The 21720-nt window shown below is 45.8% G+C and overlaps 6 protein-coding genes across 21 annotated transcripts in view; all 6 read right to left on the bottom strand.

Moving 5' to 3' along the window:
- LOC147251089 (protocadherin gamma-C5-like) overlaps positions 1–21720 on the bottom strand; it is a 279342-nt gene that overhangs the window by 86744 nt on the left and 170878 nt on the right. The window contains exon 1 of one of the 16 annotated variants that reach the window (XM_086221568.1): positions 3416–6495. The exons of 14 other annotated variants lie outside the window; for them this stretch is intronic. In XM_086221568.1, the coding sequence (XP_086077694.1) occupies positions 3416–5800 (2385 nt within the window). In that variant the 5' untranslated portion in view covers positions 5801–6495. Of the gene's footprint in view, positions 1–3415; positions 6496–21720 lie in introns of those variants that run through there. One more of the 16 variants, XM_086221576.1, reaches the window with a different exon arrangement.
- Positions 23–2951, bottom strand: LOC147251124 (protocadherin beta-16-like). Its single transcript, XM_086222641.1, has one exon. The coding sequence runs from the start codon at positions 2788–2790 to the stop codon at positions 397–399; it is 2394 nt and encodes a 797-aa protein (XP_086078767.1). The 5' UTR covers positions 2791–2951; the 3' UTR covers positions 23–396.
- LOC147251123 (protocadherin beta-16-like) lies at positions 7191–10215 on the bottom strand. Its single transcript, XM_086222639.1, has one exon. It carries the CDS (start codon positions 9734–9736, stop codon positions 7316–7318), a length of 2421 nt encoding a protein of 806 aa, XP_086078765.1. The 5' UTR covers positions 9737–10215; the 3' UTR covers positions 7191–7315.
- Positions 11058–13918, bottom strand: LOC147251122 (protocadherin beta-16-like). The gene has a single exon (XM_086222640.1). The coding sequence runs from the start codon at positions 13681–13683 to the stop codon at positions 11269–11271; it is 2415 nt and encodes an 804-aa protein (XP_086078766.1). The 5' UTR covers positions 13684–13918; the 3' UTR covers positions 11058–11268.
- On the bottom strand, positions 14610–17689 carry LOC147251121 (protocadherin gamma-A11-like). The gene has a single exon (XM_086222638.1). The coding sequence runs from the start codon at positions 17292–17294 to the stop codon at positions 14850–14852; it is 2445 nt and encodes an 814-aa protein (XP_086078764.1). The 5' UTR covers positions 17295–17689; the 3' UTR covers positions 14610–14849.
- LOC147251120 (protocadherin beta-16-like) lies at positions 18427–21506 on the bottom strand. Its single transcript, XM_086222637.1, has one exon. It carries the CDS (start codon positions 20887–20889, stop codon positions 18490–18492), a length of 2400 nt encoding a protein of 799 aa, XP_086078763.1. The 5' UTR covers positions 20890–21506; the 3' UTR covers positions 18427–18489.

Below are 21720 nucleotides of genomic sequence, written 5' to 3'. Positions count from 1 at the left end.
AGGGGTCACTTTAAATGACTGTCTCTGCCAACAGGCCCGAGTAAACAAAATACACCTTCTGGGTGTCATATTGTCCTACGACATGACACCAGTTTTACAATGAGGCAATAAACCAAAAATGTATACAAAAAATCGTGTTGAAAAAAACAGTACTGATTATGGACACTGACTCTGCAAGACTTTTAACTACTGTATATTCCACTGAATTTAATGCAACTATTATTGATTCCTTCAACTTCCACAGAGCTTAAAGTATGTTTTGAATTGGATTGTAAGGTTTGGGTAGAGAGGGAGAGGAGAAGCTGGATTGAAGATGAGATACGACTAAATGTGATCCTACAACTTTACAAGAGACAACTTAAAATGTTGTCACAGCAAAATATAAAGGACTTTGTGTTAGTCCAGGAGACTAACCTCCAGAGGAGAGTCAGGCTCGTCCAGGATGCTCTTTTCAGTCTGCATCCGCTGCATCGTCCCTGTAGAACCGGGCTCCATTATCAGCACGTTCTGACTACCGGCTCTGCCCAACTTACAGTCACTCTTCCTGGAGTCGGTGGTCCTGCACACCTCGTAATTGTACACGTGTTGGAGGGTCCCTGTCCCCAAAGTGTCTGAGTACCGTGGAGGATAATATGGAATGACGGGGAGGCTGGAGTGATACAGGATGCGAGACTGCCTCCACCTGTAGATCTTGACGGAGATGATAACCACTAAACAGGTGATGAAGAGGAAGGAGACCACAGCCAAAGCCAGCACCAAGTAAAAAGTCAGGTTGTCATTGTACTCCTTGTCCTGGCTCAAGTCCGTGAACTCTGACAGCACTTCAGGGAAGCTGTCCGCCACCGCCACGTTAACAACCACTGTAGCTGAACGAGAGGGCTGCCCGTTGTCCTCCACTACTACACTCAGTCTTTGTTTCACAGCGTCTTTATCAGTCACTTGGCGGATGGTTCGGATCTCTCCGTTCTGTGAGCCCACTTCAAACAGCGCCCTGTCTGTGGCTTTCTGCAGTTTATAGGACAGCCAGGCGTTCTGGCCAGAGTCCACATCAACAGCCACCACTTTAGTCACCAGGTAGCCCACATCTGCTGACCGAGGCACCATCTCAGCCACCAGAGAGCCTCCGGTCTGGACCGGGTACAGGACCTGAGGGGGGTTATCGTTCTGGTCCTGGATCAGGACTTTCACGGTCACGTTGCTGCTGAGAGGAGGCGAGCCTCCGTCCTGCGCTTTGACCCGGAAGTGGAAATCTTTGATTTGCTCGTAGTCAAAAGAGCGCACTGCGTGGATGACTCCACTATCAGCACTGACGGACACGTACGAGGAGACCGGCACTCCGTTAACAGAGGAGTCCTCCAGGATGTAAGAAACACGAGCGTTCTGGTTCCAGTCAGCGTCTCTGGCTTTCACCGTGAATATAGAGAGACCTGGTGTGTTGTTCTCTACAATGGAGGCCTCATAGGAGCTCCTCTCAAAGACAGGCGCGTTGTCGTTGACGTCTGAGATGTGTAAGGTGAGAGTGACGCTGCTGGAGAGGGAGGGCACTCCCTCATCAGAGCAGCTCACGCTGATGTTGTACTCGGAGGCTCGCTCCCGGTCTAAATCACCGTCTGTCACTAAACTATAGAAGTCATTCAAAGATGTCATAATTTTAAATGGTATGTTGCCATTTATTTTGCAGTTCACTTGACCATTGTTACCAGAATCTGGGTCAGAGACACTGAACATACCTACAACTGTATTTTGTGGAGAGTCTTCTGGGATTGAATCAGATTTGGAAAGTATGCTAATTAAAGGTCCGTTATCATTCAAATCAATAACATCAACTATAATCTTAGTGGAGTCTGAAAGTCCACCTCTGTCTTTAGCCTCAATATCAATCTGATAATGTCTTGATTTTTCAAAATCAACTTCACCAACTAAAGTCACTTCACCGTTTTCATTTATGGTAAACACGTCTGACACACTGTCCATGGACACTGAATAAGAAACATCCCCGTTTGTTCCCTTATCTGCATCAGAAGCGCTCACTCTTGTCAGCTGTGTCCCTTTTTGAGAATTTTCTTCGATTGTTGCCTTGTAAACCGACTGCGTGAAAACAGGAGCATTGTCGTTTGCGTCAAGCACGGTCACGTAAACTTTGACGGTCCCAGACATCTGTGGTTCGCCACCATCTACAGCCGTCAGCAGCAATGAGATTTGCTCCTCTTTCTCTCGATCTAACGGCTTGTGCAAAACCATTTCCACCTTTTTATTTCCGTCTGCTTGAATTTCAGTTTTAAGAATAAAATTATCGGCCGGTTTCAAACTGTAATTTTTCAGACCATTAGCTCCTATGTCTGCATCAACCGCTCTTTCTAACACAAATTTAGATCCTGTGACAGCAGATTCGCTGATTTCAAACCGTCTCTCGTCATTCTTAAAACTAGGACTGTTGTCGTTGATGTCTGTAATCTCGACTGTTATTCGGAAAAGCTCCATCGGGTTTTCCAGAATAATCTGCAAATGTAGAGCACAAGGCGTCGTTTGTCCGCAGAGAGATTCTCTGTCGATTCTCTCCTTAACGAGGAGGACTCCTCTTTCTCTACTCAGCTCGATGTATTCCACACTGTCGCCTGTATATATGCGAGCTTTACCCGATTTTAGTCTTTTCACATCCAAGCCTAAATCCCGTGCTATATTACCCACGACGGAACCCCTTCCCATTTCCTCTGGGATGGAGTAGCTTACGTGACCGAGGACTGCACCGAGAGAGAGGCTCCAGGCGAAGAGCAGTATTTGCCGGATCATTGTTCTCCTCGCGGTTTAATTCCCCCTCAAATGCGTCACAATGGAGATCACAAATACGTCCTTGTGAAAATGAAGGGAAAATAACGTATATAATCCAAAGATGTCGAGGAAGAGACCCGCTGGATTTCTGAAGATATATGTCCAGGAAACCGAGCACTCGGCTTTGTTTCTCTGAAATGCTGGCATGGAAGGGGGGGGGGGGGGGTTCTTATATTCCTGTCCACATCTGCAACAAGTTGACCAACAGCGGCCCATGGAGTCCACGAAATGAAATTACAAGAGGTGCAAACATGATCTCACATGAAGTAGATTTAATATCAGTCTAGTCACGGTGCAAGGAAACCATTCAAAACTAAGTATGAAAAGAAAGAAGTGATCATCGACACTGAAGAAAAAGATGAGGAACATCGATTAATAACTCATTGAGAAGGGAAGCAGCGAGTCTGAAAAATAAAGAAATTAAAAAACATTACAATTATGCCAAAAATCGCGCCGGGGGAGAAAGAGAGGAAGAGAGGGGGACAGTACTGCTGCCGCCTCTGTCCATGGTGCTGATTTTGTTTCTGTCAGCAGGCACCCACGTGACTAAAACAGCTTATGTATCAGTAAAAGGGGAAATTCTAACCTCCAGAGGAGAGTCGGGCTCGTCCAGGATGCTCTTTTCAGTCTGCATCCGCTGCATCGTCCCTGTAGAACCGGGCTCCATTATCAGCACGTTCTGACTACCGGCTCTGCCCAACTTACAGTCACTCTTCCTGGAGTCGGTGGTCCTGCACACCTCGTAATTGTACACGTGTTGGAGGGTCCCTGTCCCCAAAGTGTCTGAGTACCGTGGAGGATAATATGGAATGACGGGGAGGCTGGAGTGATACAGGATGCGAGACTGCCTCCACCTGTAGATCTTGACGGAGATGATAACCACTAAACAGGTGATGAAGAGGAAGGAGACCACAGCCAAAGCCAGCACCAAGTAAAAAGTCAGGTTGTCATTGTACTCCTTGTCCTGGCTCAAGTCCGTGAACTCTGACAGCACTTCAGGGAAGCTGTCCGCCACCGCCACGTTAACAACCACTGTAGCTGAACGAGAGGGCTGCCCGTTGTCCTCCACTATGACACTCAGTCTTTGTTTCACAGCGTCTTTATCAGTCACTTGGCGGATGGTTCGGATCTCTCCGTTCTGTGAGCCCACTTCAAACAGCGCCCTGTCTGTGGCTTTCTGCAGTTTATAGGACAGCCAGGCGTTCTGGCCAGAGTCCACATCAACAGCCACCACTTTAGTCACCAGGTAGCCCACATCTGCTGACCGAGGCACCATCTCAGCTACCAGAGAGCCTCCGGTCTGGACCGGGTAAAGGACCTGAGGGGGGTTATCGTTCTGGTCCTGGATCATGACTTTCACGGTCACGTTGCTGCTGAGAGGAGGCGAGCCTCCGTCCTGCGCTTTGACCCGGAAGTGGAAATCTTTGATTTGCTCGTAGTCAAAGGAGCGCACTGCGTGGATGACTCCACTATCAGCACTGACGGACACGTACGAGGAGACCGGCACTCCGTTAACAGAGGAGTCCTCCAGGATGTAAGAAACACGAGCGTTCTGGTTCCAGTCAGCGTCTCTGGCTTTCACCGTGAATATAGAGAGACCTGGTGTGTTGTTCTCTACAATGGAGGCCTCATAGGAGCTCCTCTCAAAGACAGGCGCGTTGTCGTTGACGTCTGAGATGTGTAAGGTGAGAGTGACGCTGCTGGAGAGGGAGGGCACTCCCTCATCAGAGCAGCTCACGCTGATGTTGTACTCGGAGGCTCGCTCCCGGTCTAAATCACCGTCTGTCACTAAAGTATAAAAATTACTTGTTGACGTTTTTAATGTAAACGGAATATTTTCGTTTATAAAACAATTCACCTTTCCGTTTTCTCCTGAATCTTTGTCCTCGATGTTTATCATAGTAACGACTGTGTTCAGCTCAGCATCCTCTGATATCACGTTTGTCTTCGACATGATGTTAATTTCAGGCTTGTTGTCATTCACATCCTGAACATCAACAATTAATTTACATGAATCTGTGAGTCCTCCCTCGTCACTAGCAAGTAGATTTATTTCAAAATGTCTCGACTTTTCAAAATCAATGTCTCCAATTAATGAAATTTCACCATTTTCATTGTTTACAACAAAATACTTCCTCACATTGTCTAATGTATTTGCTATTGAATAAGAGATTTTGCTGTTCGAGTCTCGATCAGCATCCGAGGCAGTGACAGCAGCCACAACAGTGCCTTTAGGTGAATTCTCAGTAACTGCAGCTTTGTATGTGTGCTGTGTGAAAACGGGAGCGTTATCGTTGGCGTCTAACACTGTGATCAGAATCATCATCGTTCCTGACATCTGAGGTTCTCCTCCATCTACTGCTGTTAACACCAGAGACATCTGCTCCTGCTGCTCTCGGTCTAAAGGCTTCTGCAGAACCATCTCAACGTTTTTGTTTCCATCAGCGTTGCTGTGCAGCTTCAGGGAAAAATGATCAGATGGTTTTAACTCGTATTTTTGAAGGTCGTTTATTCCAACATCGAGATCGACAGCTCTTTCCAGCATAAATTTAGCTCCGGAGATTGCAGACTCGCTGATTTTGAATTTCATTTCTCCTTTTTCAAATGTTGGTGCATGATCATTTACGTCTGTAATCTGGACAGTAACACTGTAAAACTCCATCGGATTCTCCAGAATAATCTGGAAATGTAGCGCACAAAGCGTCGTCTCAGCACACAGCGCCTCTCTGTCGATCCTCTCCTTGACCAGGAGGACTCCTTTCTCTCGGCTCAGCTCGATGTATTGGTCGCTGTTCCGTGTGTAGATCTTCGCTTTTCCTGATACCAAACGCTTGATTTCTAATCCTAAATCTTGTGCTACGTGGCCCACTAAAGATCCTTTAGCCATTTCCTCTGGAATCGAGTAGCTGACCTGCGCCAACACCGAGCGGAGGGAAAGGAGGGACGCGAACAACAGGACTCGCCGAGTCATTGTTCTGTCCGTTTGTCACAGCGAGGATCCTCAGTCTCTTTATCCCTTCAAACAGATCTTCCTCAGAACCAAATCCCGAAAAACAGCAATACAAACAACTCATTCACAATAAATCCAGGTCGAAGTCTCGTTCAGCTCAAATATCCTTCACATCCCGAAAATCCGTTCGAGTGCCGTCGTGTTCTCTCTGTGTAATGTCGTCGTTACATGGGAGGTGCTGGTGCAGCCCCGCTGCCAGCCCTCAACACTCTGGTCAACAGCGGCCCTAAGAGTCCACACGGGAAAACTACAGAATGGAAACTAAATTCCAAATCGGACACAAACCATTGCTGTATGGAGGTTAAGATATGAGATCTGCCTTCTTCGCTTTCCCTCAGTATAACATGATGACATGATGACATTCACCATGGTCACTGTCCTGGTTATTATCATCCTCCATCTGAATTCAAGGGGGAAACCATGACATGTCAACTGAATATCAGTGACGAAAACAAAGAATATATAAGGGTCTTAAAAATAATATTCTGAGAGAGAGAATTCAGGAGACGAGAAAGAAGACAAAATGTATGATGATTGAAAATGAGGGAGTAAAACTATGAATCTTGCTCATTTTTACATGATGCTGCTCAGCTGATGACACAACAAACCCTTGGAGCTTTCTTGATAACAGGGACTTGGACAACCCTCAAATATTTCAAAACACGTCCTCCTTATTAAAAAAAAACGAATATTGTTACCAGTAATGTGGCAACGACAACTAGCAGTAATAATTAGTAGAAATAGGCTCGTGTTAGTAGAAGAAAAAGAGGAAGAAGAGTGGATGAAGTTAAAATTGTATCACTGCGCAAATAAACACAAGTCCCTGAAGTGACGTCAAAGTTTAAACCGCTGTCCGTGGTGCTGAATTCAAAAATAAAACACACCAGTTAACCGTCGCAACCAGGACCTCTACGCTGAAGAAAAGGATGGATGGAAAAAAAACTCAAAATAACCTACAGCAACTTTTAACAATCCACTGTTCTGGAAATTATACAACTTACTACAAGGGGATGAAGGGAGGAGGTACTTGGCAAAACTAACCTCTCTAACCCCCATCTGCTGCAGAGCCACAACATGGTGGTCAACAGTCTCCCTAAGAGTACAAACCACGAAAAAGCACCGTCCGGGGACAAGACAAAGTCTGATATTGCAAGTTGAAATTTGCTATCGAGCTGTTAGTAGCGGATGCTGTGCAGAGCCTTATTTTCCCTGCTCCAAAGGTAGTAACTATTAAAATGACAACTGATTGGGGGGGGGGGGGGGTGAACAACACCAGATGAGGTCAAACATATGACTGCTAATTCACTGCTAACAAGAATGCTGGTAGTTTGAATGTAAGAATTCATTCATGACAAGAAACGGCGTGTAAAAATGCTTCGTATGCATTTCTCACCACAGATGAAATCTGCTTTTTCAGGATTTTATGAAGCGCTCTCCATTGTTCCGAAAATCAGCTCAAACCAGTGACTCGAAAAATCAACTCCATGAATACTTTGAAGCTGGAAGACTCACCTCCAGAGGAGAGTCAGGCTCGTCCAGGATGCTCTTTTCAGTCTGCATCCGCTGCATCGTCCCTGTAGAACCGGGCTCCATTATCAGCACGTTCTGACTACCGGCTCTGCCCAACTTACAGTCACTCTTCCTGGAGTCGGTGGTCCTGCACACCTCGTAATTGTACACGTGTTGGAGGGTCCCTGTCCCCAAAGTGTCTGAGTACCGTGGAGGATAATATGGAATGACGGGGAGGCTGGAGTGATACAGGATGCGAGACTGCCTCCACCTGTAGATCTTGACGGAGATGATAACCACTAAACAGGTGATGAAGAGGAAGGAGACCACAGCCAAAGCCAGCACCAAGTAAAAAGTCAGGTTGTCATTGTACTCCTTGTCCTGGCTCAAGTCCGTGAACTCTGACAGCACTTCAGGGAAGCTGTCCGCCACCGCCACGTTAACAACCACTGTAGCTGAACGAGAGGGCTGCCCGTTGTCCTCCACTATGACACTCAGTCTTTGTTTCACAGCGTCTTTATCAGTCACTTGGCGGATGGTTCGGATCTCTCCGTTCTGTGAGCCCACTTCAAACAGCGCCCTGTCTGTGGCTTTCTGCAGTTTATAGGACAGCCAGGCGTTCTGGCCAGAGTCCACATCAACAGCCACCACTTTAGTCACCAGGTAGCCCACATCTGCTGACCGAGGCACCATCTCAGCTACCAGAGAGCCTCCGGTCTGGACCGGGTACAGGACCTGAGGGGGGTTATCGTTCTGGTCCTGGATCAAGACTTTCACCGTCACGTTGCTGCTGAGAGGAGGCGAGCCTCCGTCCTGCGCTTTGACCCGGAAGTGGAAATCTTTGATTTGCTCGTAGTCAAAAGAGCGCACTGCGTGGATGACTCCACTATCAGCACTGACGGACACGTACGAGGAGACCGGCACTCCGTTAACAGAGGAGTCCTCCAGGATGTAAGAAACACGAGCGTTCTGGTTCCAGTCAGCGTCTCTGGCTTTCACCGTGAATATAGAGAGACCTGGTGTGTTGTTCTCTACAATGGAGGCCTCATAGGAGCTCCTCTCAAAGACAGGCGCGTTGTCGTTGACGTCTGAGATGTGTAAGGTGAGAGTGACGCTGCTGGAGAGGGAGGGCACTCCCTCATCAGAGCAGCTCACGCTGATGTTGTACTCGGAGGCTCGCTCCCGGTCTAAATCACCGTCCGTCACTAACGTATAAAAATTACTTGTTGAAGTTTTTAATGTAAACGGAATATTTTCGTTTATAAAACAATTCACCTTTCCGTTTTCTCCTGAATCTTTGTCCTCGATGTTTATCATAGTAACGACTGTGTTCAGCTCAGCATCCTCTGATATCACGTTTGTCTTCGACATGATGTTAATTTCAGGCTTGTTGTCATTCACATCCTGAACATCAACAATTAATTTACATGAATCTGTGAGTCCTCCCTCGTCACTAGCAAGTAGATTTATTTCAAAATGTCTCGACTTTTCAAAATCAATGTCTCCAATTAATGAAATTTCACCATTTTCATTGTTTACAACAAAATACTTCCTCACATTGTCTAATGTATTTGTGATTGAATAAGAGATTTTGCTGTTGGAGTCTCGATCAGCATCCGAGGCAGTGACAGCAGCCACAACAGTGCCTTTAGGTGAATTCTCAGTAACTGCAGCTTTGTATGTGTGCTGTGTGAAAACGGGAGCGTTATCGTTGACGTCTAACACTGTGATCAGAATCATCATCGTTCCTGACATCTGAGGTTCTCCTCCATCTACTGCTGTTAACACCAGAGACATCTGCTCCTGCTGCTCTCGGTCTAAAGGCTTCTGCAGAACCATCTCAACGTTTTTGTTTCCATCAGCGTTGCTGTGCAGCTTCAGGGAAAAATGATCAGATGGTTTTAACTCGTATTTTTGAAGGTCGTTTATTCCAACATCGCGATCCACGGCTCTTTCTAAGACGAATTTAGCTCCGGTGATTGCAGACTCGCTGATTTTGAATTTCATTTCTCCTTTTTCAAATGTTGGTGCATGATCATTTACGTCTGTAATCTGGACAGTAACACTGTAAAACTCCATCGGATTCTCCAGAATAATCTGGAAATGTAGCGCACAAAGCGTCGTCTCAGCACACAGCGCCTCTCTGTCGATCCTCTCCTTGACCAGGAGGACTCCTTTCTCTCGGCTCAGCTCGATGTATTGGTCGCTGTTCCGTGTGTAGATCTTCGCTTTTCCTGATACCAAACGCTTGATTTCTAATCCTAAATCTTGTGCTACGTTGCCCACTAAAGATCCTTTAGCCATTTCCTCTGGGATCGAGTAGCTGACCTGCGCCAACACCGAGCGGAGGGAAAGGAGGGACGCGAACAACAGGACTCGCCGAGTCATTGTTCTGTCCGTTTGTCACAGCGAGGATCCTCAGTCTCTTTATCCCTTCAAACAGATCCTCCTCAGAACCAAATCCCGAAAAAAAAACAATACAAACAACTCATTCACAATAAATCCAGGTCGAAGTCTCGTTCAGCTCAAATATCCTTCACATCCCGAAAATCCGTTCGAGTGCCGTCGTGTTCTCTCTGTGTAATGTCGTCGTTACATGGGAGGTGCTGGTGCAGCCCCGCTGCCAGCCCTCAACACTCTGGTCAACAGCGGCCCTAAGAGTCCACACGGGAAAACTACAGAATGGAAACTAAATTCCAAATCGGACACAAACCATTGCTGTATGGAGGTTAAGATATGAGATCTGCCTTCTTCGCTTTCCCTCAGTATAACATGATGACATGATGACATTCACCATGGTCACTGTCCTGGTTATTATCATCCTCCATCTGAATTCAAGGGGGAAACCATGACATGTCAACTGAATATCAGTGACGAAAACAAAGAATATATAAGGGTCTTAAAAATAATATTCTGAGAGAGAGAATTCAGGAGACGAGAAAGAAGACAAAATGTATGATGATTGAAAATGAGGGAGTAAAACTATGAATCTTGCTCATTTTTACATGATGCTGCTCAGCTGATGACACAACAAACCCTTGGAGCTTTCTTGATAACAGGGACTTGGACAACCCTCAAATATTTCAAAACACGTCCTCCTTATTAAAAAAAAAACGAATATTGTTACCAGTAATGTGGCAACGACAACTAGCAGTAATAATTAGTAGAAATAGGCTCGTGTTAGTAGAAGAAAAAAGAGGAAGACGAGTGGCTGAAGTTAAAATTGTATCACTGCGCAAATAAACACAAGTCCCTGAAGTGACGTCAAAGTTTAAACCGCTGTCCGTGGTGCTGAATTCAAAAATAAAACACACCAGTTAACCGTCGCAACCAGGACCTCTACGCTGAAGAAAAGGATGGATGGAAAAAAAACTCAAAATAACCTACAGCAACTTTTAACAATCCACTGTTCTGGAAATTATACAACTTACTACAAGGGGATGAAGTGAGGAGGTACTTGGCAAAACTAATCTCTCTAACCCCCATCTGCTGCAGAGCCACAACATGGTGGTCAACAGCCTCCCTAAGAGTACAAACCACGAAAAAGCACCGTCCGGGGACAAGACAAAGTCTGATATTGCAAGTTGAAATTTGCTATCGAGCTGTTAGTAGCGGATGCTGTGCAGAGCCTTATTTTCCCTGCTCCAAAGGTAGTAAGGTAGTAACTATTAAAATGACAACTGATTGGGGGGGGGGGGGGGTGAACAACACCAGATGAGGTCAAATATATGACTGCTAATTCACTGCTAACAAAAATGCTGGTAGTTTGAATGTAAGAATTCATTCATGACAAGAAACGGCGTGTAAAAATGTTTCGTATGCATTTCTCACCAGAGATGAAATCTGCTTTTTTAGGATTTTATGAGGCGCTCTCCATTGTTCCGAAAATCAGCTCAAATCAGTGACTTGAAAAATCAACTTCATGAATACTTTGAAGCTGGAAGACTCACCTCCAGAGGAGAGTCAGGCTCGTCCAGGATGCTCTTTTCAGTCTGCATCCGCTGCATCGTCCCTGTAGAACCGGGCTCCATTATCAGCACGTTCTGACTACCGGCTCTGCCCAACTTACAGTCACTCTTCCTGGAGTCGGTGGTCCTGCACACCTCGTAATTGTACACGTGTTGGAGGGTCCCTGTCCCCAAAGTGTCTGAGTACCGTGGAGGATAATATGGAATGACGGGGAGGCTGGAGTGATACAGGATGCGAGACTGCCTCCACCTGTAGATCTTGACGGAGATGATAACCACTAAACAGGTGATGAAGAGGAAGGAGACCACAGCCAAAGCCAGCACCAAGTAAAAAGTCAGGTTGTCATTGTACTCCTTGTCCTGGCTCAAGTCCGTGAACTCTGACAGCACTTCAGGGAAGCTGTCCGCCACCGCCACGTTAACAACCACTGTAGCTGAACGAGAGGGCTGCCCGTTGTCCTCCACTATGACACTCAGTCTTTGTTTCACAGCGTCTTTATCAGTCACTTGGCGGATGGTTCGGATCTCTCCGTTCTGTGAGCCCACTTCAAACAGCGCCCTGTCTGTGGCTTTCTGCAGTTTATAGGACAGCCAGGCGTTCTGGCCAGAGTCCACATCAACAGCCACCACTTTAGTCACCAGGTAGCCCACATCTGCTGAACGGGGCACCATCTCAGCCACCAGAGAGCCTCCGGTTTGGACCGGGTACAGGACCTGAGGGGGGTTATCGTTCTGGTCCTGGATCAGGACTTTCACGGTCACGTTGCTGCTGAGAGGAGGCGAGCCTCCGTCTTGCGCTTTGACCCGGAAGTGGAAATCTTTGATTTGCTCGTAGTCAAAAGAGCGCACTGCGTGGATGACTCCACTATCAGCACTGACGGACACGTACGAGGAGACCGGCACTCCGTTAACAGAGGAGTCCTCCAGGATGTAAGAAACACGAGCGTTCTGGTTCCAGTCAGCGTCTCTGGCTTTCACCGTGAATATAGAGAGACCTGGTGTGTTGTTCTCTACAATGGAGGCCTCATAGGAGCTCCTCTCAAAGACAGGCGCGTTGTCGTTGACGTCTGAGATGTGTAAGGTGAGAGTGACGCTGCTGGAGAGGGAGGGCACTCCCTCATCAGAGCAGCTCACGCTGATGTTGTACTCGGAGGCTCGCTCCCGGTCTAAATCACCATCTGTCACTAAACTGTAGAAATTATTTGTGGATGATTTTAATACGAATGGAATGCTGTCACTGATAAAACAATTCACCTTTCCGTTTTCTCCTGAATCTTGATCCTCCACATTAATCGCAGTAACGACTGTGTTCAGCTCAGCATCCTCTGATATCACGTTTGTCTTCGACATGATGTTAATTTCAGGCTTGTTGTCATTCACATCCTGAACATCAACAATTAATTTACATGAATCTGTGAGTCCTCCCTCATCACTAGCAAGAAGATTTATCTGAAAATGTCTCGACTTTTCAAAATCAATGTCTCCAATTAATGAAATTTCACCATTTTCATTGTTTACAACAAAATACTTCCTCACATTGTCTAATGTATTTGTGATTGAATAAGAGATTTTGCTGTTTGAGTCTCGATCAGCATCCGAGGCAGTGACAGCAGCCACAACAGTGCCTTTAGGTGAATTCTCAGTAACTGCAGCTTTGTATGTGTGCTGTGTGAAAACTGGAGCGTTATCGTTGACGTCTAACACTGCGATCAGAATCATCATCGTTCCTGACATCTGAGGTTCTCCTCCATCTACTGCTGTTAACACCAGAGACATTTGCTCCTGCTGCTCTCGGTCTAAAGGCTTCTGCAGAACCATCTCAACGTTTTTGTTTCCATCAGCGTTGCTGTGCAGCTTCAGGGAAAAATGATCAGATGGTTTTAACTCGTATTTTTGAAGGTCGTTTGTTCCAACATCGAGATCGACAGCTCTTTCTAAGACGAATTTAGCTCCGGTGATTGCAGACTCGCTGATTTTGAATTTCATTTCTCCTTTTTCAAATGTTGGTGCATGATCATTTACGTCTGTAATCTGGACAGTAACACTGTAAAATTCGATAGGATTCTCCAGAATAATCTGGAAATGTAGCGCACAAAGCGTCGTCTCAGCACACAGCGCCTCTCTGTCGATCCTCTCCTTGACCAGGAGGACTCCTTTCTCTCGGCTCAGCTCGATGTATTGGTCGCTGTTCCGTGTGTAGATCTTCGCTTTTCCTGATACCAAACGCTTGATTTCTAATCCTAAATCTTGTGCTACGTTGCCCACTAAAGATCCTTTAGCCATTTCCTCTGGAATCGAGTAGCTGACCTGCGCCAACACCGAGCGGAGGGAAAGGAGAGACGCGAACAACAGGACTCGCCGAGTCATTGTTCTGTCCGTTTGTCACAACGAGGATCCTCAGTCTCTTTATCCCTTCAAACAGATCCTCCTCAGAACCAAATCCCGAAAAACAGCAATACAAACAACTCATTCACAATAAATCCAGGTCGAAGTCTCGTTCAACTCAAATATCCTTCACATCCCGAAAATCCGTTCGAGTGCCGTTGTGTTCTCTCTGTGTAATGTCGTCGTTACATGGGAGGTGCTGGTGCAGCCCCGCTGCCAGCCCTCAACACTCTGGTCAACAGCGGCCCTAAGAGTCCACGTTACAACACTGCAGCTGCAGTCATGGAGCAGCCATCAACAACTCCCTGCAGATGAGAGAGAACCTGAAATCCTTCTACAACATTCCAGACTCCCCGAAAGACTGCTCGTTGATGCGAATTACAAGATTGTCACCATTGTAGTTTGAGGCTTCAAGGAACAACAGACCATCGCCATTCGTCTGATTATGGATGTATGAAGCACCATGACGTATACGTGATACCACAATGATACAATGAAGATATGATGAATGCCAGAAAAAGGTTTGCCGACGTCACCATATGTATATCTATATATATATCTATATATATGCATATCTATATATCTATATATATGCATATATATATGCATATATATATGCATATATATATATGCATATATATATGCATATATATATGCATATCTATCTATCTATCTATCTACATATATATATATATATATATATATATATGCATATACATACTTGAATCACAGGAGAAGGACAACGAAAAAAAATGAAAATGGTGAAAAACATGTGAGGCAAATGTGGTCATTTGTATAGTGTTACTGAACAAAATCAGAAAAGTACAAACCTATCAGACAAGAAAATCTTCAAGGAAAAAAGTTAAACACCTTTAAAATTGTGTTAAAAACTGTAACTACCCCGAATACTCAAGGCAAGGCTGATTTAAAAAAAAAATCTTGTCATTGTTCTCATTCAGAGGACAGATCAAACGTCACTGCTCCAGTCCTCCTGTGCGTTCACTATATAGCAGTAATAATAGCACTGTCCTTGGTGCTGAATAATTGAAAGACGGTCACGAGAAGTCCCAGCTAAATAGATCACAAAGCAAACTGCACAAGGAGAACGAGCCTCATGGAAAATAGTTAATTCACTCGAAAATTTGGCTTTAAACAAAAAAATGAGTTGAGATGTCATATTTTGGAAAACTAACCTCCAGAGGAGAGTCAGGCTCGTCCAGGATGCTCTTTTCCTTCTGCATCCGCTGCATCGTCCCTGTAGAACCGGGCTCCATTATCAGCACGTTCTGACTACCGGCTCTGCCCAACTTACAGTCACTCTTCCTGGAGTCGGTGGTCCTGCACACCTCGTAATTGTACACGTGTTGGAGGGTCCCTGTCCCCAAAGTGTCTGAGTACCGTGGAGGATAATATGGAATGACGGGGAGGCTGGAGTGATACAGGATGCGAGACTGCCTCCACCTGTAGATCTTGACGGAGATGATAACCACTACACAGGTGATGAAGAGGAAGGAGACCACAGCCAAAGCCAGCACCAAGTAAAAAGTCAGGTTGTCATTGTACTCCTTGTCCTGGCTCAAGTCCGTGAACTCTGACAGCACTTCAGGGAAGCTGTCCGCCACCGCCACGTTAACAACCACTGTAGCTGAACGAGAGGGCTGCCCGTTGTCCTCCACTATGACACTCAGTCTTTGTTTCACAGCGTCTTTATCAGTCACTTGGCGGATGGTTCGGATCTCTCCGTTCTGTGAGCCCACTTCAAACAGCGCCCTGTCTGTGGCTTTCTGCAGTTTATAGGACAGCCAGGCGTTCTGGCCAGAGTCCACATCAACAGCCACCACTTTAGTCACCAGGTAGCCCACATCTGCTGAACGGGGCACCATCTCAGCCACCAGAGAGCCTCCGGTTTGGACCGGGTACAGGACCTGAGGGGGGTTATCGTTCTGGTCCTGGATCAGGACTTTCACGGTCACGTTGCTGCTGAGAGGAGGCGAGCCTCCGTCTTGCGCTTTGACCCGGAAGTGGAAATCTTTGATTTGCTCGTAGTCAAAAGAGCGCACTGCGTGGATGACTCCACTATCAGCACTGACGGACACGTACGAGGAGACCGGCACTCCGTTAACAGAGGAGTCCTCCAGGATGTAAGAAACACGAGCGTTCTGGTTCCAGTCAGCGTCTCTGGCTTTCACCGTGAATATAGAGAGACCTGGTGTGTTGTTCTCTACAATGGAGGCCTCGTAGGAGCTCCTCTCAAAGACAGGCGCGTTGTCGTTGACGTCTGAGATGTGTAAGGTGAGAGTGACGCTGCTGGAGAGGGAGGGCACTCCCTCATCAGAGCAGCTCACGCTGATGTTGTACTCGGAGGCTCGCTCCCGGTCTAAATCTCCTTCTGTTACTATACTGAAGAAATTACTTGAAGTTGAGAAAATTGAAAATGGAATGTTGTTATTAATAGAACAGTGAATCTTTCCATTTTCCCCGGAGTCTGGATCTTGAACATTTACAATTATCACAACAGTTTCAGTCCGAACGTCCTCTGTTACCAGACTGGACTTTGACATCACATTTATGGCTGGGATGTTGTCATTTTTATCAATTATTTCCACTATAACTTTACTGGAATCCGTTAGTCCGCCATCATCAGTGGCTTGGACGTGTACTTGATATTGTCGCTTCTTTTCAAAATCAGTTTTTCCTACGAGCCTAATTTCACCAGTTTCTCTATTTATTTCAAAAACTTCAGATGCGTCATCAACAGAGTCCAGTATAGCGTAGGAGATCTTGCCATTTGATCCCTCGTCTAAATCAGACGCACTAACTGAAATCACTGCCGTTCCTTTGGGTGAATTCTCGCTTAAGGTGGATTTATAAATCTTTTGAGTAAAAACAGGAGCATTATCATTACTATCTAGCACAATAACATTGATCTGAACAGTCCCTGAGAGCTGCGGTTCACCACCATCCACCGCAGTTAACACAAGCGAGCAATGATCCCGTTCCTCTCGATCTAAAGACTTCTGTAAAACCATTTCTACCATTTTACTACCGTCGGCTTGATTTTGCAACCTCAAAACAAAATTATCAGTAGGTTTTAGCGTATAACTTTGAAGACCATTCACACCTACATCCAGATCTACAGCTTGATCGAGCACAAATACTGTTCCAGTAACAGCCGACTCACTTATTCTGAATTTCATTTCACCCCTTTTGAATGTCGGTGCATTGTCATTAATGTCTGTAACCTCGATGGTAACGCTGTAAAATTCGATAGGATCCTCTAAGATGACCTGGAAATGCAACGCGCAGGGTGACACATGAGCACAGATCGCCTCTCTGTCGATTCTCCCCCCGATGAGGAGGAGCCCTCTGTCTTTATTCAGCTCGATGTACTCGGCGCTGTCTGCCGTATACAGCCGAGCTTTTCCTGATTTGAGCCTTTTCACATCCAAACCTAAATCTTGTGCAATATCACCCACGAGAGAGCCTTTAGGCATCTCCTCTGGAATGGAGTAACTGACCTGCCCAAGCACCGAACTGAGATAGAGAAGCGACATCAACAGCAGCACTCGCCATCTTATTGTTCTGTCCGACATGTTTCTGGAATATGAACCGCCCAATAATCCAAGAAAAATGTCTTCTTTTTTTGTCTCTGAGGAAATCCTTTTTCAGTCCGCGGTTGTATAAAATCCCCGTTTAAATCGAGAGCAGGAAATGTTAAAGATCAGCCAGCGTCGAAATAGACACGGAGCTCCGTCTGGCGTCTTCTGCTATGTTCCTTGTGTCTCGTTCTCTTTCTGAAATGATGGGGGAGGTTCTGAAGATTAAACTTCATAAACACCGACTAGCCAACAGCGGCCCTAAGAGTCCATCGGGCTGAACTACAGAAATATAGTCGAGATGGAAAGTGTTTGTGAGTGCGTGCTCTCTATGTTCAGGCAGCCCAGTTCCCTGGATGTAACACTCCAATGTACATGGGTAAAACGTTAAATATGGGTTTTACAAAATGGGTTTCTAAGATTTTAAAGACGAGGCAGGAAGGTTAGCTATAGAATGACGGAGGAAAAAGCAGACACACCAAATCCAACTCGGTATAGATGAATAATCTATTGACTCAATGAATCACACACACATTCACACACATACACATACACACACAATCTGTTGGACGTCACTTCCACGTACTGTTTTAAAGTTCTGATAAGAGAATGCATTCTTTGATAAAAGATGCCCTATCTCATTCTACATGTTTCTAAATCATCAAAATTTATAAATTTACAAGTCAACCACATAGAATTTGATTATTTGAGAAAAAATAGACATAAATACGGAGCTACATGGTCAGAATTTCGGTGAAAGACCTGATACTGTTTGTTTAGTAGTCATTATTAGGAAACAACTGAAAACGAAAGAGAGCAGAGGAGTGCGATGGTATGGGAGTGTGTGTTTGGGGGTGGGCGTCACGGTGCTGAAAAAATACAGTTAAGAAGAAACTGAATGTTGAGCCATCATTTCGTTTTTGAAATTTTTCATGAATTAAAAACTGAGACAACTCAATATATGGTTTCTTTAACTAAACATAAATCACTTGATGACATTAAAAAGTGACACCAGTCGGACATATTTCTTTAAAAGATTAGGCCAGACACCTTCATCATCACCAAAAGCTTTCAAGTTTGATCTAAAAAAATGACTTTAAGGGAGAGTGCCCTATCCTGAAGAAATACAGGGACAACCACTTAAAATGAAAACATGTGGAGGAACGAGAATGGAGCCGAATTACTGTGTTATTTACTGGAAACTAACCTCCAGAGGAGAGTCAGGCTCGTCCAGGATGCTCTTTTCAGTCTGCATCCGCTGCATCGTCCCTGTAGAACCGGGCTCCATTATCAGCACGTTCTGACTACCGGCTCTGCCCAACTTACAGTCACTCTTCCTGGAGTCGGTGGTCCTGCACACCTCGTAATTGTACACGTGTTGGAGGGTCCCTGTCCCCAAAGTGTCTGAGTACCGTGGAGGATAATATGGAATGACGGGGAGGCTGGAGTGATACAGGATGCGAGACTGCCTCCACCTGTAGATCTTGACCGAGATGATAACCACTAAACAGGTGATGAAAAGGAAGGAGACCACAGCCAAAGCCAGCACCAAGTAAAAAGTCAGGTTGTCATTGTACTCCTTGTCCTGGCTCAAGTCCGTGAACTCTGACAGCACTTCAGGGAAGCTGTCCGCCACCGCCACGTTAACAACCACTGTAGCTGAACGAGAGGGCTGCCCGTTGTCCTCCACTATGACACTCAGTCTTTGTTTCACAGCGTCTTTATCAGTCACTTGGCGGATGGTTCGGATCTCTCCGTTCTGTGAGCCCACTTCAAACAGCGCCCTGTCTGTGGCTTTCTGCAGTTTATAGGACAGCCAGGCGTTCTGGCCAGAGTCCACATCAACAGCCACCACTTTAGTCACCAGGTAGCCCACATCTGCTGACCGAGGCACCATCTCAGCCACCAGAGAGCCTCCGGTCTGGACCGGGTACAGGACCTGAGGGGGGTTATCGTTCTGGTCCTGGATCAGGACTTTCACCGTCACGTTGCTGCTGAGAGGAGGCGAGCCTCCGTCCTGCGCTTTGACCCGGAAGTGGAAATCTTTGATTTGCTCGTAGTCAAAAGAGCGCACTGCGTGGATGACTCCACTATCAGCACTGACGGACACGTACGAGGAGACCGGCACTCCGTTAACAGAGGAGTCCTCCAGGATGTAAGAAACACGAGCGTTCTGGTTCCAGTCAGCGTCTCTGGCTTTCACCGTGAATATAGAGAGACCTGGTGTGTTGTTCTCTACAATGGAGGCCTCATAGGAGCTCCTCTCAAAGACAGGCGCGTTGTCGTTGATGTCTGAGATGTGTAAGGTGAGAGTGACGCTGCTGGAGAGGGAGGGCACTCCCTCATCAGAGCAGCTCACGCTGATGTTGTACTCGGAGGCTCGCTCCCGGTCTAGATCAACGTCTGTCACTAAAGTATAAAAAGTATTTGTTGACGTTTTTAAAGTAAACGGAATATTTTCGTTTATAAAACAATTCACCTTTCCGTTTTCTCCTGAATCTTTGTCCTCGATGTTTATCATAGTAACGACTGTGTTCAGCTCAGCATCCTCTGATATCACGTTTGTCTTCGACATGATGTTAATTTCAGGCTTGTTGTCATTCACATCCTGAACATCAACAATTAATTTACATGAATCTGTGAGTCCTCCATCGTCACTAGCAAGTATATTTATTTGATAGTTTCGAGACTCCTCAAAATCTATATTTCCAGTTAAAGTAATCACGCCGTTTTGCTCGTTTACGTCAAATATTTTCTTAACGCCATCTAAAGCATTAGTGATTGAATAAGAGATTTTGCTGTTTGAGTCTCGATCAGCATCTGAGGCAGTGACAGCAGCCACAACAGTGCCTTTAGGTGAATTCTCAGTAACTGCAGCTTTGTATGTGTGCTGTGTGAAAACGGGAGCGTTATCGTTGGCGTCTAACACTGTGATCAGAATCATCATCGTTCCTGACATCTGAGGTTCTCCTCCATCTACTGCTGTTAACACCAGAGACATCTGCTCCTGCTGCTCTCGGTCTAAAGGCTTCTGCAGAACCATCTCAACGTTTTTGTTTCCATCAGCGTTGCTGTGCAGCTTCAGGGAAAAATGATCAGATGGTTTTAACTCGTAATCCTTGACGCCGTTTATTCCAACATCGAGATCGACAGCTCTTTCTAAGACGAATTTAGCTCCGGTGATCGCAGACTCGCTGATTTTAAATTGCATCTCACCTTTTTGAAAGGTTGGTGCGTTGTCGTTCGTATCTGTGATCTGGACAGTAACACTGTAAAACTCCATCGGATTTTCTAAAATGATCTGGAAATGTAGAGCGCACGGCGTTGTCTGTCTGCAAAGAGCTTCCCTGTCGATTTTCTCTTTCACCAGGAGGACTCCTCTGTCTCTGTTCAGCTCGATGTATTCGTCGCTATCTCGGGTGAAGATTCGAGCCTTACCAGAAACTAAACGTTTGCTTTGCAAACCTAAATCATGGGCTATGTTTCCCACCAAGGATCCTCGGGGCATTTCCTCCGGGATGGAGTAGCTGACCTGCCCGATCACCGAGTGCAAGGAGAGAAGACAGAGAAAGAGCAGCACTTGCCTCGCCATTGTTCAATCCGGGTTTTTCCCCAAGATTCGTGTTTTTACGTCCCCAAACGGAGAATAATTCCAGCATCAAACGTCAGTTTCGCGTTTGTATAATCCACACAAGAAGACAGAGCCTCAGACGACCGTTGTATAAAGATTGTCCAAGGATCGAATGACGGTTCTTTATCATCCTCTTTCTTTATCACGTCGATGCAACATGGGAGGTGCTGCTCCAACCCTGCACCGTCAGCCTGAGACACTCTGGTCAACAGCGGCCCTCAGAGTTCATCTGGTAAAACTGCAGGAACACAACACACCATTCGAGGGCCTCTGCTCCGAGGAGACACTTCCAGGAGGTCTGAATCGGACCCACATGTCTAATTTTATCAATATTATCAATATATGACTGTTTTTGAACAGATCACGGTTGGATATCAGTCGAGTCCAAAGCAACGATACTTTATCAGTAAATGCTGTTCTCACGTAAGTACTCACCAGTACACATAAGTATTCAAAGGAATGAATTATTTCAGTATGAGAGTAAAAAAGTCATTCGCGCATCGAAATAAGGTTCAACCAGGCCTCTGATGACAGAAGACACTCAGCAGGTACAAGTGTGGCTGTCGCTGTCCAGCGTTCTGACGCAATGAAGTCTGACCACCTCCATAAATACCGTTCATTTAGAGGCATTCAGATATCAACAGCCTGAAAACAGTCAGTGGCTGCTGCTCAGACATTATTGACGAGTGAATGAGATGTACAACGAAAAGAAAAGAATTGTTTATGGATTGAGCACAAAGAGTGTTGAAAGGAATAAAGATACGAGTGATCGAGATTATAAACCACCTGTTG

This window comes from Aulostomus chinensis, chromosome 13 (assembly GCF_037954235.1).
Source record: "Aulostomus chinensis isolate RoL2024-O1b breed Wild chromosome 13, RoL_Achi_v1.0, whole genome shotgun sequence".
NCBI classification, from domain to species: Eukaryota; Metazoa; Chordata; class Actinopteri; order Syngnathiformes; family Aulostomidae; genus Aulostomus; species Aulostomus chinensis.
Note: the sequence above shows the minus strand (reverse complement) of the source record. Positions and strands in the feature narration are given on the sequence as shown.

Bases quoted from the DNA above. Each gene is read 5' to 3' on its own strand.
- LOC147251124 (XM_086222641.1), bottom strand. From the start codon at position 2,790: ATGATCCGGCAAATACTGCTCTTCGCCTGGAGCCTCTCTCTCGGTGCA.
- LOC147251123 (XM_086222639.1), bottom strand. From the start codon at position 9,736: ATGACTCGGCGAGTCCTGTTGTTCGCGTCCCTCCTTTCCCTCCGCTCG.
- LOC147251122 (XM_086222640.1), bottom strand. From the start codon at position 13,683: ATGACTCGGCGAGTCCTGTTGTTCGCGTCTCTCCTTTCCCTCCGCTCG.
- LOC147251121 (XM_086222638.1), bottom strand. From the start codon at position 17,294: ATGTCGGACAGAACAATAAGATGGCGAGTGCTGCTGTTGATGTCGCTT.
- LOC147251120 (XM_086222637.1), bottom strand. From the start codon at position 20,889: ATGGCGAGGCAAGTGCTGCTCTTTCTCTGTCTTCTCTCCTTGCACTCG.